Source organism: Rhinopithecus roxellana, chromosome 7 (genome assembly GCF_007565055.1).
Source record: "Rhinopithecus roxellana isolate Shanxi Qingling chromosome 7, ASM756505v1, whole genome shotgun sequence".
Lineage (NCBI taxonomy): Eukaryota > Metazoa > Chordata > Mammalia > Primates > Cercopithecidae > Rhinopithecus > Rhinopithecus roxellana.
The window spans coordinates 27,340,997-27,361,648 of NC_044555.1; the positions used below are offsets into that span (position 1 = coordinate 27,340,997).

At 44.0% G+C, this 20,652-nt stretch overlaps 1 protein-coding gene across 1 annotated transcript in view; it reads right to left on the reverse strand.

Moving 5' to 3' along the window:
• Positions 1–5,395: 5,395 nt before the first annotated feature.
• Positions 5,396–20,652, reverse strand: part of ZNF157 (zinc finger protein 157) — a 58,241-nt gene continuing 42,984 nt past the window's right edge. The window contains exons 3-5 of the mRNA XM_010366129.2: positions 9,467–9,593; positions 9,094–9,189; positions 5,396–6,846 (exon numbers count right to left, since the gene is read on the reverse strand). Of these exons, the coding sequence (XP_010364431.1) occupies positions 5,621–6,846; positions 9,094–9,189; positions 9,467–9,593 (1,449 nt within the window). The 3' untranslated portion in view covers positions 5,396–5,620. The remainder of the gene's footprint in view (positions 6,847–9,093; positions 9,190–9,466; positions 9,594–20,652) is intronic.

Sequence of the window (20,652 nt, forward strand, 5' to 3'; positions counted from 1 at the left end):
AAGGAAGAGAGGAAGGAAGGGAAGGAAGGAAGGAAGGAAGGAGAGGTAAGGGAGAGGAGGAGGGAGGGAGAAAAAGAAAGAAATCGCGAGAGAGAAGGAGAGAGGAAGAAGAAGACAAGAAAGAAAAAAGACAGAAAGAAAGAAAAAAAAGAAAGAAAGAAGAGACGAAAGAAAGAAGAAGAAAGAACGAAGAAAGAAAGAAAGAAGAAGAGGAAAAGCAATCTAATAGAAATATGCCAATGGGCGTTTATTAACAAGAGTTTCCAGTGGAAGTCATCTATAGGTTGATATGTCATTGTGCTTATTTCTAAATGGGGAGATTTGTTAAGAGAGGTCATGAATGGGATATTTTGATAGATGTTTTTGAATGGGGTGATTTTTATTCCGCAACAAGTTCATGAATGAGAGATTTGCCAATGGGTAGATATCTCTGAAAGGGGAGATTTGCCAGTAAGGGGGTCATCAGTGGGGATATGTCGGTGGGATATTCATGAAAAGGAAAGGCTCAGAAGTGGCCACAGTAGGCAGAATTCTAGGAATGTGCCCCTATATCCCTCACCCCTGTATAAACTCCTTGATTGTAGGTAGAATCTATGAATAGGATGAGATCTCACTTATGGTTATATTACATTATATAAAAAAGGGATCTTGCAGATATAACTAAGGTTGCTCATCAGTTGACCTTAAAATAGGGAGATTATTCAGATGAGCCTAATATAAGCACATGAGTCCATCATAAAAGCAGAATTTTCTCCTGCTAGCAGCAGAAGAGGAAGTCAGAGAGATTGGAAGCATGAGAAGCATTTGACACGTCCTAGCTGGCTTCGAAGATGAAGAGGCCCACACGGTGAGGAACTCAGTCAGCCTCTAGGAGCAGAAAACAGCCACTGGCTGACAGCCAGCAAGGAAATGGGGACATCAGTCCTACTTACTGCAAGGAGCTGAAGTCTGCCAATAACCTGAACAAGGTTAAAAGTGGGTCCTTTCTGAGAACCTCCAGATAAGAGTCCAGGATAACAAATACTTTGACCTTGGCCTTGTGAGACCATTAAGGAGAGAACCCAATACAACCTGCCTGGACTTCTGACCTACTAGCCAGGATGGTCTCGATCTCCCGACCTCGTGATCCGCCCGTCTCGGCCTCCCAAAGTGCTGGGATTACAGGCTTGAGCCACCGCGCCCGGCCAGAAATGGCATCTTGATATAGTTAATTAATACTTAATAGAGTGAGGGCATACTGCACAGAAAACACAAAAAAATGTATTTTATATATATTCAAATATATGCTGTATTGTGGGGTAGCTGATGAGTAATTCAAATACCTTGGGTTGCAATAATCATTAAAGGATACTCAGGAAAAAAGCAAAAAAGTACTTAATTTTTAATTTTTTTTTTTTTTTTTTTTGAGATGGAGTCTTGCTCTGTCGCCCAGGTTGGAGTGCAGTGGAACCATCCCAGCTCACTGCAACCTCCGCCTCCTGGGTTCAAGTGATTCTCCTGCCTCAGCCTCCCGAGTAGCTGGGATTACAGGCATGCACCACCAAACCCAGCTAATTTTTACTGGAGACGGGGTTTTGCCATGTTGGCCAGGCTGGTCTCGAACTCCTGACCTCAAGTGATCCACCTGCCTCGGCCTCCCAAAGTGCTGGGATTACAGGTGTGAGCCACTGTGCCCAGTCAAGTACTTAATTTTTTATCAACTTACTGTGACATAGTGCAGTGCTACCAAATAGTTAAGGTAAAGGATTCACTTTTACTTATCAAAAAAGGTATAGAGTCCCAATAAGATAAATAAGCAAGAAGGTGGGGAAGAACCATTGTTCTGAGAGATGACTAATCTAATCACAAACAACCTGCTGGCACAACAACCTGTTCCCAAATACCTTGTTCTGTGCAAAGCCCCAGCAGCACAAACTCATTCTTCACATAGCCCCTCCAGCACAACCCTATACAACTTCCCTCCAGCTCTTGCCTCTTTGCAGACAGCCCCTTTCTCTGCTGTGCTGCCCATTGCCTCCTTGCAACGTACTTTCGCTCTAATAGACTTGGTTTCTTTTTTTTTTTTTTTTTTTTTTTTTGTAGTTTTTAGTAGAGACGGGGTTTCACCGTGTTAGCCAGGATGGTCTCGATCGCCTGACCTCATGATCCGCCCATCTCGGCCTCCCAAAGTGCTGGGATTACAGGCTTGAGCCACCGCGCCCGGCCTAGACTTGGTTTCTTTAATTCATGACTGTCTTGGTAAATCTTTTACCACCCGCGATGCCGGCCCCAGCCACTGACAAAAGGTACAATGAAAAACATTTTAAGACAAAACTGAGAGGCTCACCACTAACAGACTCTTACTAAAGGAAACTCTTTGGAGTATTTTTCAGGCACAGAAGAAAATGATCCTGGATGAAACGCAGAAAGTAATGAAGTGCAATCAAGGTGGTAAATATTTGGGTAAAATGAAATGAAAACTGCCCACATCAAACAAAAATGTTGTGCGGGGAGATGTGTGTGTGTGTGAGAGAGAGACACAAATATTATATATAAGTACATATATATATAAACCCCACAACATCATTATATTTAGAAATATATATGTGTATACCTGTATAAATGCAAAGCTGCTATTAAAAAATTAACTTTCATAGACAATTTCTTGGAGAAAACCATAAAATACTACTGAAGGGTAGGAAAGATGAGTTAAAAAATAAACAAAGACAGGCCAGGTGCAGTGGCTCACTCCTGTAATTCCAGCACTTTGGGAAGCTGAGGCAGGTGGATCACTTGAGGTCAGGAGTTCAAGACCAGCCTAGCCAACACAGCAAAACCCTATCTCTATCAAAAATACAAAAATCAGGTGGGCGTGGTTGTGTGCACCTATAGTCCCAGCTACTCGGAAGGCTGAGGTATGAGAATCACTTGAACCAGGAGGCAGAGGTTGCAGTGAGCCAAGATTGCACAACTGCACTCCAGCATGGGTGATACAGCGAGACTCTGTCTCAAATAAATAAATAAATAGGCCAGGTGCAGTAGCTCACGCCTGTAATCCCAGCACTTTGGGAGGCTGAGGCGGGCAGATCACCTGAGGTCAGGAGTTTGAGACCAGCCTGGCCAACATGGTGAAACTCCGTCTCTACTAAAAGTACAAAAATTAGCTGGGTGTGGTCATGTGCGCCTGTAATCCCAGCTACTCGGGAGGCTGAGGCATGAGAATTGTTCCATCCCGGGAGGCAGAGGTTGCAGTGAGCCAAGATCACGCCATTGCACTCCAGCCTGGGCAACAAGAGTGAAACTCAGTCTCAACAAGCAAAAAGAAAAAAGAAAAGAGAGAGAGAGAAACAAGAAGGAAGGGAAGGGAAGGGGAGGGGAGGGGAGGGGAGGGGAGGGGAGGGGAGGGGAGGGGAGGGGAAGGGAAGGGAAGGGAAGACAAAGCACATTCATGGGAGCCAAGGCTCAAAGCCATTTCATACCTTTCAGATTGGCAATAATTTAAAGGACTGATAATAAGTGCTGCTGAATGGCAAAATGAAAACTTTCTCAAACTGCTCATGGGAGTATAAATTAATACAATTTGGAAGGGAAATGCCAATACTTAATAAAGTTAAAAAAAAAACCCTTCTGTATCAATCAGAGCCAACAAGGAGACAAAAAACACACTAGTTATTTTAACAGAGAGAACTTATAAATAATTTTAACTAGTCATGAGGTTGTAAACCAAGTAAGTGAAGAGACAAAAAGAGAACATTAAAGTTATCAGGGAGGTAGCAACTGCAGAAAACAGCTGGGCTGGCATAACAAAGGGAAGAAGTTGACAATTTTTTTGGAGACAGGGTCTTGCTCTGTTGCCCAAGCTGGAGTGCAGTGGCGCAATCATGGCTTACTGCAGCTTCAACCTCCAGTCTCAAGACTCCCAAGTACCTGGGACCACAGGTGTGGTCCTATGCCTAGCTGATTTTTGAATTTTTTTTTGTAGAGATAGGGTGTCACCATATTTCCCAGGCTGGTCTTGACTCCTGGGCTCAAGCAATCCACCCACCTCAGCCTCCCAAAGTGCTGGGATTACAGGCGCGATCCACTACACCCAACCATAAGTTGAAATTACTAAAACTTAGAAGGATGGAGGAGGGGTCCCACGTGGCTAGAATTCACATCTCTAAGGAGGTGACACCAGCCAGCTGATACTTGTGTCTCAGAGGGGATGGGCTACCATCTGTAAGTGCTGGAAAGCTGCAAACTAGATTAAACCGCTGCTATGACAAGGAACTGCTGGTGTCTGAGTGAAGAAGCAATGCTGAGCAGACACTCCAATGACCAAGAGCTAATAAGAATAGAAAAAAAGGATCAAATCCCTTCTTCCCTCTCCAGCCCCAAAGTGTGTATCTAGTATCTCTTATTGGCAAGGCCCAACAGGGAGCAGTTGGCAAGGCCAAAATGTAGTTTGTAGAGTCACAAAGCACAGTCAAGAAGGGTGGGTTTGGAGCTGGGACACAATAGCTTAATAACCAGCACATTGCCTAAATCCTATGACCCATCAGTTCCACTTCTAGATTTAGACACTAAACTTGAAAAAGATACAAATGTCTTTTGCTACGGGAATGGAGAGATAAATGACTAGTCAGACCTATACTTATCAACAAGGAAAGATGTTGGAAAGCTAACATTACATGAAAAAAGCAAGCTGCAGAACTTTAAATACAGTGTGATCCCATTTATGTAAAATTATATAAAGACAATATAGTAGTATGTATTGCACACTTCATGCTATACCAAAAAAACTCACAGGAGATTGAAATTCTAAATGTTGAAAGGAAAACCTTTAGAGGAAAGTATAGGAGAATATTATCATCTTGAAACTGATAATATTAAAACATAAAACTTTAGCCAGGCACAGTGGCTCACACCTGTAATCCCAACACTTTCAGAGGCCAAGGTGGGTGGATCACCTGAGGTCAGGAGTTAGAGACCAGCCTGACCAACATGGTGAAACCACATCTCTATCAAAAATACAAAAATCAGCCAGGCATGGTGGTGCACACCTGTAATCCCAGCTACTCAAGAGACTGAGGCAGGAGAATCACTTGAACCCGGGACGCAAAGGTTGAAATGAGCTGAGGTCATGCCATTGCACTCCAGCCTGGGCCACAGAGCGAGACTCCATCTCAAAACAAATAAAAAATAAATAAATAAATAAATAAATAAATAAATAAATAAATAAATAAATAAATAAAACTTCAGCAGAAGAAAACAGATGACAAAATTTTAAAAACCAATGACAGTCTGGGAGAAGATATTTGCAATACACATGACTGGAAAAAAAAGGATTTTTATATTCTCATATGTTAAAAAACAACAACATTTAAACCAAAAAGCAAGAGATGAACAGCCCATTTGAAAACAATGAGCAGAGGACATGCACAGTCAATGCACAGAAAAAAAAACCCAAATAGCCAATCAACAGATAGGATGTTCACACACCACTAATTAGGGAAATCCGAATAAAAGCAATGAGCTATCCCCTAAGGGGATCAGGACATATTTTGATACAAATGTAGGTGCCAAATTTTCACAGGCTCACTGTGTGCTCTAGTGATCATATGCCCCAAGGAGCTTGATCCAATAGTGAGGGAACTCTTCACACAGAGGCTTTCTTCATTGTACAACGCCAGGACCGGCCTATGTGAGTTCTCTGATGTTCTGTGAGATGTGCTTTCCGGCAGAAAGCTTTCCCACATTCTTGACACTCAAAGGGTCTCTCTCCTGTGTGAATTCGCTGATGCTCAATGAGGCGTACTTTCACATAGAAGGCATTTCCACATTCACTACATTCATAAGGTTTCTCTCCTGTGTGAGTTCTCCGGTGTTGACAGAGGGATTTCTTCATACTGAAGATTTTCCCACATTCACTACATTCATAGGGTTTCTCTCCTGAATGCATCCTCTGATGTTCAATTAGGCGTGCTTTCACATAGAAAGCATTACCACACTCGTTACATTCATAAGGTTTCTCTCCTGTGTGAATTCTCTGATGGATCCCAAGAGATGAGTGTACCCTGAAAGATTTCCCACATTCGTTACACTGGTAGGGCTTTTCACCTGTGTGAGTTCTCTGATGATTATTGAGAGTCATCTTCATTCGGAAGAATTTCCCACATTCACCACACTCATAGGGTTTCTCACCTGTGTGAATTCTTTGATGCTGATTTAGGGATTTCTTTGCACGGAAGTTTTTCCCACACTCCCCACATTCATAAGGTTTCTCCCCTGTGTGAGTTCTGTGGTGTTGGGTAAGGGATATCTTTACACGAAATGTTTTCCCACATTCACTACATTCATAGGGTTTCTCCCCTGTGTGAGTTCTCTGATGAATTGTGAGGGTTGCCTTCTCAGAAAAGGTTTTCCCACATTCAGTACATTCATAGGGTCTCTCTCCAGTGTGTGTTCTTGTATGTAGGATGAGTTGTGACTTCCTGCCAAAAGATTTTCCACATTCATTACATTCAAAGGGTCTCTCCCCTGTGTGAGTTTTCTGATGAGCAATGAGGTATGATCTTGCACTGAAGGTTTTTGCACATTCACCACATTCATAGGGTCTCTCTCCTGTGTGTATTCTCAGATGTTCAACAAGGTTTGATTTCCTGCAATAAGCTTTCCCACATTCATGACATTCAAAGTTTTTATCTCCTGTGGGTGTTCTTTTATGTCTAACAAAGCCTGTTTTCTCATGGAAGCCTTTCCCGCATCCATTATATTCAACATTTTGATCCAATGTTTGAATCTTCTGATGGTGAAGAAGGTCATTATCATGCCTGAGGGCATTATCCTCAACAGAACCATTGCCACACAGCAGTGAGAGAGATCCTTTAAAAACAAATCACAGCATGTCACTCGTTTATGTAAAATCCCAAACTGGCTTCTCTTGTCACAGTATAAAATTAAACTCCTTAACACAACCTTAAAACTCTATTCCAGCCGGGCACAGTGGCTCATGCCTGTAATCCCAGCACTTTGGGAGGCCAAGGTGCGGATCACTTGAGGTCAGGAGTTTGAGATCAGCCTGCCCAACATGGCAAAACTCCATCTCTACTAAAAATACAAAAATTAGCTGGCCATAATGGTGCCCGCCTGTAATCCCAGCTACTTGGGAGGCTGAGGCAAGAGAATCACTTGAACCCAGGAGGTGGAGGTTACAGTGAGCTGAGATCGTGCCACTGCACTCCAGCCTGGGTGACAGAGTGAGACTCTATCTGAAAAATACAAACAAACAAACAAACAAAAACCTCTATTTCCTAAAAGCACATATCAATATCTATCCTTCTTACCTTGCACTGATTTTCTTTTCACCATCAAACATATGATGTTTTGTTTGTTTCTGGTCACTTTCCCCTACTATATTGTAATCTCCAAGAGAACAGAAATATTATTTTATTCACTACCAGTTTCCCACACCTAGAACATACCCGACATATAACTGATACTCATTTAAAGTTTCATGGATGACTAAATGAATATATGAACGAATGCCTGATAACAGAAAGCATCCAAGGCAATGGAGGGAAGGAAGAATAAATGTTGCCAGGCATGGTGGCTCATACCTTTGACCCTAGCACTTCCGGAGGCCATGGCAGGTGGATCACTTGAGCCCAGGAGTTCAAGACCAGCCTGGGCAACATAGTGAGATTCTGTCTCTACAAAAAAAAAAAAATAATAATAATACAAAAATCAGCCAGGCATGGTGGTGTGCGCCTGTAGTCCCAGCTACTAGGGAGGCTGCCCTGGAAAAGTCACTTAAAACGGGGCAGTTGAGGTTTTAAGTTGAGGTTGAACCATGATTGCACCGTTGCACTCCAGCCTGGGCAACAGAGATACTCTGTCTCAAAAAAATAAAAGAATAAATGCTTAAGATGAGGCAGAGATAAATAACAGTGGTAAATAACTTAAAAATCAAGATAAAGGCCAGGTGTGGTGGCTCATGCCTATAATCCCAGCGCTTTGAGAGGCCAAGGTAGGTGGATCACTTGAGGTCAGGAGTTCGTGACCAACCTGGCCAACATGGTGAAACCCTATCTCTACTAAAAGTACAAAAATTAGCCAGGCGTGGTGGCACGCACCTGTAATCCCAGCTGCTTGGGAGGCTGAGGCAGGAGAATTGCTTGAGCCCAGGAGGCGGAGGTTGTGGTGAGCTGAGATCACACCACTGCACTCCAGTCTGGGTGACAGAGTGAGACTCCATCAAAAAAAAAAAAAAATCAAGATAAAACAGGAGAAAGCACTGAAGTTTGAGTGTGATATTAAGATGTGTGACTTTAGGCCGGGCGCGGTGGCTCAAGCCTGTAATCCCAGCACTTTGGGAGGCCGAGACGGGCGGATCACGAGGTCAGGAGATCGAGACCATCCTGGCTAACATGGTGAAACCCCGTCTCTACTAAAAAATACAAAAAACTAGCCGGGCGAAGTGGCGGGCGCCTGTAGTACCAGCTACTCGGGAGGCTGAGGCAGGAGAATGGCATAAACCCGGGAGGCAGAGCTTGCAGTGAGCTGAGATCCGGCCACTGCACTCCAGCCTGGGCGACAGAGCGAGACTCTGTCTCAAAAAAAAAAAAAAAAAAATAATAATAATAATAATAATAAAAGATGTGTGACTTTAGTATCTGAAGCATGTAGACCTTCCGTCCTTATTTTCAAAGAGCTAGGACCTCTAAAAAGAGATTCCTAGAAAGTGTTGCACCAGGCCGGGCGCAGTGGCTCAAGCCTGTAATCCCAGCACTTTGGGAGGCCGAGACGGGCGGATCACGAGGTCAGGAGATCGAGACCATCCTGGCTAACATGGTGAAACCCCGTCTCTACTAAAAACTACAAAAAACTAGCCGGGCGAGGTGGCGGCGCCTGTAGTCCCAGCTACCCAGGAGGCTGAGGCAGGAGAATGGCGTGAACCCGGGAGGCGGAGCTTGCAGTGAGCTGAGATCCGGCCACAGCACTCCAGCCTGGTGACAGAGCGAGACTCCGTCTCAAAAAAAAAAAAAAAAAAGAAAGTGTTGCACCCTTTGACCTGAATTTCCGGGCTCTTATTTCCCCTGTTTTCCATATGTCCAGTTCTTGCCCACTTACCTGAGTAACCATGGCCTGAGGATTCCTCCTCTAATATCCACAGCTCTTCTCCTCGCTCCAACTTGAAGATCATCTCTGGTTTGGCCACGCAGAGGCCTGTTAATGGGAAATGGCACAGGACGTGGGCCAAGTTGTCTGAGCTCTAGGGCCTCTGATGGAGGAGGAAGGTGCATCTTCATGAGCTGCACAAGGAAGGGGGCCCATTTAAAGCTTTCATTGGGGAAGTAAGAACACACACATTTTTCCTGGTGCCCTAAACTGATTACTCATCTGTGACTCTCAATATCATTAAACCCTCACAAGGTTGCACATGTTACAGCAACCAAGAAAGGAAACACATGCTCCTAGGAGTTACATGGACAATCATCCTCACCCACAGATGCCAGGTTGCTGTAGGTCTCCAGCATCACATCCTTGTGCATGGTCCTCTGAGCAGGGTCCAGTCTGTGCCACTCCTGTCGGGTGAAATCCACAGCCACATCCTCGAATGACACGGACCCCTGTAATAACAATCTCCAGTGATCCGAATGGGATGCATGAAAAAGATGTGCAGGAACTAATCTTCTCAATGGAGCCCTGTTGAAAGTTGACTAAAAAGAGCTACACTGGATACCTGATTTCGTGTCTTGCTTGATATACTTTTGGGGTGGGGGGTACCCAGAACAGCTCTGTTACTGTGTTAATTTATTAATGCATGAAGAAAAGATCGCTGCACTCCTGAGTTAACACTATGTGCCTCAGTAAGCATATTTCTGGAAAACCAATAAAAAAACAAACAAACATTATGTGTCCAGACATGTGCAAGTTGCTGGGTTAAAAAATGAAGAAGCAGGCTGGGCGCAGTGGCTCACACCTGTAATCCCAGCACTTTGGGAGGCCAAGCTGGGCAGATTGCCTGAGGTCAGAAGTTCAAGACCAGACTGGCCAACATGGTGAAACCCCATCTCTACTAAAAATACAAAAATTAGCTGGGCTTGCTGGTGCACATCTGTAGTCCCAGTTACTCAGCAGGCTGAGGCAGGAGAATCGCTTGAACCCAGGAGGCGGAGGTTGCAGTGAGCCAAGATCACACCACTGCACTCCAGCTTGGGTGACAAAGCAAGACTCTGTCTTAAAAAAAAAAAAAAAAAAGAAGAAGAAGCAGCAGCAGCAGCTGGCTGGGCATGGTGGCTCACGCCTGTGATCATAGCACTTTGGGAGGCCAAGGCAGGCAGATCACTTGAGGTCAGGAGTTCAAGACTAGCCTGGCCAACATGGTGAAACCCCATCTCTACTAAAAATAAAAAATAAAAAATAAAAATTAGCCAGGCGTGGTGGAGGGTGCCTGCAATCCCAGCTACTCAGGAGCCTGAGGCAAGAGAATCACTTAAACTCAGGAGGTAGAGGCTGCAGTGAGCTGAGATTGCGCCACTGCACTCCAGCCTGGGTGACAGAGAGACCCTGTCTCAAAACAAACAAACAAAATATATTTATACTTATAAACAATACAGAAGTGCTGTTCTGTGGGAGAAAGGGAGACAGTATTGCTCCCAGGATAACTGCATGAACAGCTGGGATGAGGCTGGAGCCATATATAGACATTAGCAAAACAGGATAGACAATGAGTTGATGGAAGAAAAATTGAGATTGACTTTAGAGTGTTTATGGAACATACTGAGGGAGATGTCCAGCTGGAGCTCAGGAGAGAAGGCTAGCAGAGGCCAAGGTTTGGGGAGGGTAAGATCATTTCAGTACCAGCTGAAACCACCAGAATAAATTGGATAGCTAAGAAAGAGCACAGTTTGAGAGAAGCACCAAGTACAGAGTTTGAGGGAGCACCAACATGCTATGAAGGTTGCAGAGTAAATTCTTGATATGGTTTGGATCTGCGTCTTCACCCAAATCTCATGTTGAATTGTAATCCCCAATGTTGGAGGTGGGGCCTGGTGGGAGGGGATTGGATCATGGGGGTAGTTTCTCATGGTTTAACACCATCCTCCCTTGGTACTGTCATTGCCATAGTGAGTTCTCATGAGATCTGGTTGTTTAAAAGTGTATGGCACCTGTGCCCCAATTCCTCCCGCTCTGGCCATGTAAGATGTGCCTGCTGTCTGGGCACAGTGGCTCACACCTGTAATCCCAGCACTTTGGGAGGCTGAAGCAGGCAGATAGCTTCAGCCCAGGAATTTGAGCAGACTGGGCAACATGGCGAAATCCTGTCTCTACAAACAAACAAAAATTAGCTGGGCATTGTGGTGCATGCCTATAATCCCAGCTACTTGGGGGACTGAGGCAGGAGGATCACTTGAGCCCAGGAGGTCAAGGCTGCAGTGAGCCAAGATGACACCACTGCACTCCAGCCTGTGTGACAGAGCGAGATCCTATCTTACACACACACACACATACACACACACACACACACACACACACACACACACACACACAAAGATATGCTGCCGGGCATGGTGGCTCATGCCTATAATCCCAGCACTTTGGAAGACCGAGGTGGGTGGATCACCTGAGGTCAGGAGTTTGAGACCAGCCTGGCCAACATGGTGAAACCCCATTTCTACTATAAATACAAAAATTAGCGGGGCGTGGTGGTGCACACCTGTAATCCCAGCTACTCAGGAGGCTGAGGCAGGAGAATCGCGAATCACTTGAACCCAGGAGGCGGAGGTTGCAATGAGCCGAGATCATGCCCTTGCACTCTAGCCTGGGTGACAAGAGTGAAACTCCGTCTAAAAAAAAAAAAAAAGTTTTTTCTTCCTCTTTGCCTTCTGCTGTGGATTGGAAGTTTCCTGAGGCCTCCCCAGAAGCCATTATGCTTTTTGTACAGCCTGCAGAACCATGAGCCAATTAAATCTCTTTTCTTTATAAATTACCCAGTCTCAGGTATTTCTTTATAGCAATGCAAGAACAGACTAATACAATTATTAGATGGTAGAAATAGAACCAGGAAAGTGTGGGGTCTTGGAAGGTAGGAGGGGAGACAGTTTCAACTAACAGTGCCATTTCCAGTTTAAAGTGATAGGTAAGAAATGAGCCAGGTATGGTGGTGCAGGCCTGTAATCCTAGCTACTCGGGAGGCTGAGGCAGGAGAACTGCTTGAACTCAGGAGGTGGAGGTTGCAGTGAGCCAAGTTTCATCTCAAAAAAAAAAAAAAAAAAAAAAAGAAAGAAAGAAAAGAAAAGAAATGGGGCCCGGGCGCGGTGGCTCAAGCCTGTAATCCCAGCACTTTGGGAGGCCGAGACGGGCGGATCACGAGGTCAGGAGATCGAGACCATCCTGGCTAATACGGTGAAACCCTGTCTCTACTTAAAAATACAAAAAACTAGCCGGGCGACGAGGCAGGCGCCTGTAGTCCCAGCTACTCGGGAGGCTGAGGCAGGAGTATGGCGTAAACCCGGGGGGCGGAGCTTGCAGTGAGCTGAGATCCGGCCACTGCACTCCAGCCTGGGTGGCAGAGCAAGACTCCGTCTCAAAAAAAAGAAAAAAAATGGAAGATATATTACTATATACCCCCAACGACATTAAAATGAGAATAAGAGAATGCCACAAACATCTTTATTCACATAAATTCACCAACTTAGATGAAATGGACCAATTCCATGAAATATATAAAACACCAAAACTTACCCAAAGAGAAACTGACAACTGAATGGAATATCAATTACAGATACTGAATTTGTGGTTTAAAACCTTCCAAAAAAGAAATTCCCAGGCCTTGATAGTTTCACTAGTAAATTCTACCAAATATTTAAGGAATACATCAGTTCTATACAATCCTTCCTCTTCCATTTTCTAGACAAGGACACTTCTCATTTTATGAGGCCATCATTATCCTGATTACAACATCAGACAAAGACATGACAAGAAAAGAAAATTGCAGTCCAATATCCCTTATAAACATAGAAGTAAAAAGCCTCAACAAATATTAGCAAATCAAATCCAGCAACATATGTAAACACATAGCATGATCAGTTGGTGTTTATCCAGAGAACGCAAGGTTGGCTGAACATTTTTAAATCAATCAATATAATCCACCATGTTAAGAAACTAAAACAGAAAAACCACACAATTATCAATTGATACAGAAAAGTCATTTGACAAAATTCAACATTCTTTCCTGAAAAAAACTCTCATCAAAGTAGGAATAGAAGGAAACTTCTTTAACCTGCTAAAGATCATCTACCAAAAACCTACAGCTAACATCATACGTAATGAAAAAGACTGAATGCTTTCCCTAGAAGATCAGGAAAAAGGCAAGAGACGTCCACTTTTACAAATCCTATTTGAAATCAAAATCCTACTCAAAGTCCTACTTTAGTGAAATCAGGCAAGAAAAAGGAAATAAAAGGCATATAACCAGTTGGAAAGAATAAATAAAACTGTCTCTGTTCTCACACAATATGATTGTCCATGTAGAAAATCCCAAGGAATCTACAAAGAAGCTCTTAGCAAGACTGCAGGACACAAAGTCAACTCATCTAAGTCAATCATGTTTCGGCTGGGCATAGTGGCTCACACCTGTAATCCCAGCACTTTGGGGAGCCCAGGCAGGCATATCACCTGAGATCAGGAGTTCAAGACCAGCCTAGCCAACATGGCAAAACCCTGTCTCTACTAAAAATTTTAAAACTTAGCCAGGTGTAGTGGTGCGTGCCTGTAATCCCAGCTACTCAGGAGGCTGAGGCAGGAGAATCGCTTCAACTGGGGAGGCCAAAGTTGCATTGAGCCAAGATCGTGCCACTATACTCCAGCCTGGGTGACAGAGTGAAACTCTGTCTCAAAAAAAAAAGAGAGAGAGAGAGAGAAAGAAATACAGTAAATGTAATATATACACACAGTAATTACAACATAAAATAAAATGAGAGAATTGAGACCAAGCTTAACAGTAATGCAAATAAATACAGATGGGCTTAATTCACTTATTACAAGAAAAATGGGGACAAATGTGGTGGCTCACACCTATAATCCTAGCACTTTGGGAGGCTGAGGCGGGAGGACTGCTTGAGGCCAGGAGTTCAAGACCAGCCTGGCCAACACAGGAAGACACCATCTCTATTTATTTAAAATAATAATAATAATATGTTTAATAAAATATTAAAGCTAAGCTATGAGGACACAAAGGCATAAGAATGATACAATGGACTTTGGGGACTGAGAAGAAAGGGTGGGAGGGGGGTGAGGGACAAAAGACTACACATTGGGTATACAGCTTGGGTGATGGGTGCACCAAAATCTCAGAAATCACCACTATAGGACTTATTCATGTAACCAAACACCAACCATTCCCCAAAACCTATTGAAATAAAAAAGAAACTGAAAAATAAAAATGAAAAAACCTAAAAATATGTAAAAGCTATGTTTTCCACGTAAAGTCAGCAAAGTATCATAGACAACTGCATTTAATTACTATTACATATGTCTGGCTGGGCTATTCTGTTGATGGGTCAGCAATATTTAGATGAATAATAAAATAAAAACATATACAATCAAAAAATAAATAAATAAAATAAAAAGGGTTTAACATTGCCTCATAAAGCAAAGCCCAGCACTATGCTGCATACAAGAGACATGCTTAAAACACATTCATGCAAAATGCTAAAATTAAAAGGGTTGGACAAAAATTTACCAAATGCCTAATAAACCTGCACATGTTCCTGATGTGGTTTGGCTCTGTGACTCCATCCAAATCTCATGTTGAATTACGATCTTCAGCGTTGGAGGAGGGTCCTGCTGGAAAGTGATTGGAACATGGGGGTAGATTTCCCTCTTGTTCATATATTTTTTTTTTTTTAAGACAGAGTTTTGCTCTTGTTGCTGAGGCTGGAGTGCAGCAGCGCCATCTTGGCTCACTGCAACCTCCACCTCTGGGGTTCAAGCGATTCTCCTGCCTCAGCCTCCTGAGTAGCTGGGATTACAGGCGCATGCCACCATGCCCAGCTAACTTTTTGTATTTTTAGTAGAGATGGGGTTTCATCATGTTGGCCAGGCTGGTCTCGAATTCCTGACCTCAGGTGATTCACCCACCTTGGCTTCCCAAAGTGCTGGGATAACAGGTGTGAGCCACCATGCCCGGCCTCCCCCTTCTTCTTGTGATAGTGAGAGTTCTCACAAGATCTGGTTGTTTAGTGTGTGGCACTTCCCCCTTTGCTCTCTCTCTCCTGCTGCCATGTAAGACATGCCTTGCTTCTTCTTCACTTTCCACCATAATTGTAAGTTTCCTGAGTCCTCCCCAGAAGCAGAAGCCTGTTCAGCCTGTGGAACCATAAGTCAATTAAATCTCTATTCTTTTATTTTTAATTTTTTTTTATTTTGAGATGGAATCTCGCTCAGTTGCCCAGGCTGGAGTGCAGTGGCGCGATCTTGGCTCCGCCTCCCGGGTTCACACCATTCTCCTCCTTCAGCCTCCCAAGTAGCTGGGACTACAGGTGCCCGCCACCACACTCGGCTAATTTTTTGCATTTTTAGTAGAGACGGGGTTTCACTGTGTTAGCCAGGAAGGTCTTGATCTCCTGACCTCATGATCCGCCCCCCTTGGCCTCCCAAAGTGCTGGAATTACAGGCGTGAGTCACCACGCCCAGCCTAAACCTCTATTCTTTACAAACTACCCAGGTCGTTCTGTATAGGAGTGTGAGAACAGACTAATACAGTGCCCAAATCTAAAATAAAAGTTAAAAAAAATTTTTTTTAAATAAATAATAAATAAAGTCAAGACAATAGAGAATAAGAATAATATCCAGGACACTTGGTTAGGAATTAGAGAAAGCTAAAAGTGAGCTGAGATCACATCACTGCACTCCACCCTGGGCAACAGAGCAAGACTCTGTCTCAAAAAAAAAAAAAAAAAAAAAGAATGCAAGAAGAAATATAAATATTCTCTAATGGGAGACTTTTAACATACCATTCACAAAATGAGACAGATTAAATGGACAAAATATGAGTAATAATATAAAGGACCTAAACCACATAATCAGTAAAGTTGATCTTTTGGATGTATATATATTGAACACCACACCCTGATCATATAGAATATACTTTTTCTCACGTGCACATAAAATATTCACAAAACTTGGTCAAATACTAGGGCACAAAGAAAACAACCTCAGAAGGTTCCTTAAGATATATATATTACAAACAACACTGATCACAATCAATAAAACAAAATTAATAATTAGAAATTGACAAGCTGCTTCTAAAATTCATATGGAAATTAAAAGGGCCTAGAACATGGCCAGGCGCGGTGGCTCAGGCCTGTAATCCCAGCACTTTGGGAGGCCCAGGCGGGCGGATCACGAGGTCAGGAAATTGAGACTATCCTGGCTAACACGGTGAAACCCCGTCTCTACTAAAAAATAAAAAAAACTAGCCGGGCGAGGTGGCGGGCGCCTGTAGTCCCAGCTACTCAGGAGGCTGAGGCAGGAGAATGGCCTAAACCCGGGAGGCGGAGCTTGCAGCGAGCCGAGATCCGGCCACTGCACTCCAGCCTGGGCGACAGAGCGAGACTCCGTCTCAAAAAAAAAAAAAAAAAAAAAAAAAAGGCCTAGAACAGCCAAAGCAATTTTGAAAAGGAAGAAAAAAGCTAGAGGATTTATAGCACCTAATTTCAACACTTACTATAAAGCTACAGTTCTCTGTCAGGCATGGTAGCTCTTGCCTGTAATCCCAGAACTTTGAGAGGGCAAAGCAGGAGGACTGCTTGAGCCCAGGAGTTCAAGATCAGTAACATAGTGAGACCCTATCTCTCCAAATATAAAAAATTAGTGGGTGTGGTGGTGCACACCTGTGGTCCTAGCTACCTGGGAGGCTGAGGTGGGAGGTTCGCTTGGGGCAGGAAGATGGAGGCCTTAGTGAACTGTGATTGTGCCACTGCACTCTTGCCTGGGCAACATAGTGAGATCCTGTCTCAAAAAACAAAAAACTGAAGAGCAAGTTAGGACTCATTTACATACAATAGTGACATACATGACCAACAGAGGTGGTTGATAAATGCAACAAAAATCCAAGGACCCACTCAAATGGTGAAATTCTTAGGAATAACCTGGGCAGGATCCACCCCTAACATTCCCCAACCAACAAAAAAATGAACTGCTGTCACTGCCTACTACCCCTGGTACTACGCGAGAAACACAGTACCTAATCAGGTTACTTGTCATTTGCAGGATGCATGTTCCACATCTGAGAATATTGCTAGCTTACCTCCATTAAACAACACAAAAGAAGTCCACATTTAAGCAGGCTATGTCTGAATTGCAAAGAGCAGAAGCTCTCTTGATGCTTTTGAGCACTTATATAAGATCCACATGCAGACATGATTTTGAAAATGTCTGCAACTTGTATTTATAGAGACTGGAGATTGTGGCAAAAGCCCGTGAGTGCTACCCAACAGCAATGGCTGAGGTTTTGGATCAGAGAATTTCCAGATGTGGTGGTATGGTGATTTTTTTGTGAATGAAAGATATAAAATAATCTTGAAACCTGAAATACCCATAATGTCCTAGGTGATGTCAGAGAAACATTCTAATAAAGAAGGCAATGCCCAGAAGAGTTCCATAATATAATGGAAACAGTTTATACGAGAACATGCTACTGGAGGATTACAAGGCAGTACTCATCGTATTCAGCATTTCCTCTACGGCCAACTTTGAAACCACCAGAGGAACTGACAGCTCCTACTGCCACATGGATGGCACCCTATGAACAGCTCTCATGACTGAGCACAGGGTCTCATGCCTGTAGGCCCAGCACTTTGGGAGGCCGAGATGGGAGGACCGCTTTAGGCCAGGAGTTCAAGACCAGCCTGGAGAACACAGGGAGAATCCATCTCTACAAAAAATACAAAAAATTAGCCAGGCATGGTGGCACATGCCTGTAGTCCCAGCTACTCAGGTGGCTGAGGCAGGAGAATCACCTGAGCCCAGGAGGTTGAGGCTGCAGTGTGCCCTGATAGCACCACTGCTCTCTACCTTGGTTACAGAGCAAGGCTCTGTCTTGAAAAAGAAAGAAAAGAAACAGAATATACTATACCAATTTAGACTGCCATGTTACATTTCTTCAGATCAAGGAACACACCTTACAGCACATAGTATCCAACAATGGGCAAAAAGATAAAACATCAAATGGACATATTATATTGCATATCATCCTCAGAGTTGTAGTTTGGCACATAATAGGAATGGACAGTTGAAACATTTGTCAAAGGCTGGGTGCAGTAGCTCATGCCTATAATCCTAGTACTTTGGGAGACCGACTTGGGAGGATCCCTTGAGCCCAAGAGCTTGATATGAGCCTTGGCAACATAGCTAGATCCTGTCTCTAAAATAATAATAATAATGAGAGAGAGAGAGAAAGAGAGAGAGAGAGAGAAAAGGCCGGGCACGGTGGCTCATGCCTGTAATCCCAGCACTTTGGGAGGCCAAGGCAGGCAGATCACCTGAGGTCAGGAGTTCAAGACCAGCCTGACCAACATGGCAAAACAGTCTCAACTAAAAATATAAAAATTAGCTGGGTTTGGTGGTGTGCAACTATAGTCCCAGCTACTTGGGAGGCTGAGGCACGAGAATCACTGGAACCCGGGAGGCAGAGGTTGTGGTGAGCCGAAATTGCGCTACTGCACTCCAGCCCGGGTGACAGAGCAAGACCCTATCTCAAAAAAAAAAAAAAGAGAGAGAGAGAGAGAGAACAGAAAGTGGGCAACATGGCTCACGCCTTAATACCAACACTTTGGGAGGCTAAGGCGGGAGGATCACTTGAGCTCAAGAATCTGAGGCCAGCCTGGGCAACATAGGGAGACCACATCTCTACCGAAAAATACAAAAATTAACTAAGCATGATGGTGTATGCCTGTAGTCCCAGCTACTCAGGAGGCTGAAGTGGGAGGATGGCTTCAGCCCTGGAGGTTGAGGCTGCAGTGAACCAAGGTCACACCACTGCACTGCAGCCTGGGCAACAGATCCAGACCCTAACTCAAAAAAAGGAGAGAGAGAGAGAGAGAGGAGACATGGGCCTAAAGACCTGGCTTACACACCTTCCCAAGTTTGTGCTCACAGTCACCATGAGCAGAATCAATGGAACATTCTTATTAGATAGATTCTGAGATTCCTCCACTTTTCTGAGAGATGAGGTGTAAAGGTGATGGGGGAGGATGCTAATATGACTATACAATTCTCCCCTATATCACCTAAACTTTCTTTCTTATTGCTTGTTGCAATGGTTCCAGGACCAGGGCTACAACTGTGGGTGCTGGAAGCAGATATGATCCTCAGCAAGAATCTGTAACTATACCTTAAAAAATATATATGCCAAAATTCCTATGGGCCTAATGAGATAGATCGTGCCTTCACCCCATCTGACAAAATTGGGGTTGACAGTGAATCCAGATGCACTGTCTAGTGGTTGAGATACCCCATGAGTTCAGTACCAATATAACCATATGCTATATGAAGGGGAAAAGACCAACGGGGAGGCATTTGCTAGATCAATATTGCTGCCAGCAACCTGGACCAGAACAGTGTGTGGGTAGAAATCAATGACAAATAGAGAGAAACAGAAGGAATAGGCCAGACGTGGTGGCTCACACCTGTAATCCCAGCACTTTGGGAGGCTGAGGCGGGCAGATCACCTGAGGTCATGAGTTCAAGACCAGCCTGGCCAACATGGTGAAAGCCTGTCTCTACTAAAAATACAAAAAGTAGTGGGCGCCTGCAACCCCAGCTACTCGAGAGGCTGAGGTAGGAGAATCACTTGGACCTGGGAGGCAGGGGCTGCAGTGAACTGAGATCGCACCATTGCACTCCAGCCTGGGCGACAAGAGTGAGACTTCGTCTGAAAAAAATATATATATAGAAAAATTAGCTGGGTGTGGCGGCACGAGCCTGTAATCCCAGCTACTCGGGAGACAAAGGCAGAAGAATTGCTTGAAGCCATGAGGTGGAGATTGCATTGAGACAACATTGTGCCACGGCACTCCAGCCTCCAGCCTGAGAGACAGAGTAAGACTCTCTCTTTAAAAAAAGAAAACAAAAGAAAAGAAACAATAGCTGAAAGTAAAGGAATAAATACATGGGTTATGCAACAAAGGAAATCCACCATCATGGTATTCCACAAAGCATTGCTTCTGACCAAGGAACTTATTTCATAGCAAAAGCAGTGGGGCAATGGGACCATGCTCATGGAATTCACAAGTCTCACCATGTTCCCCACCATGCTTTTTGAAGACTCAGTTACAGTGCCAACTAGGTGACAACACCTTGCCGGGCTGGGCCAATGTCCTGCAGGAGTCTGAATATTCTCTGAATCCACATTTAATATATGGTGTGATTTCTCCCATAGCCAGGATTCACAAGTCCAGGAATCAAGGGGGCAAAAATGCAAATGGCTCCCAGCTACTCAGGAAGCTGAGGCAGGAGAATCACTTGAACCCGGGTGGCAGAGGTTGCAATGAGCTGAGGTCGCACCACTGCACTCCAGACTGGGCAACACAGCAAGACTCCGTCTCAAAAAACAACCCACAACAACAAACAGAAATGCAAATGCCACTACTCACTATTACCCCTAGTAACCCACTAGCAAAA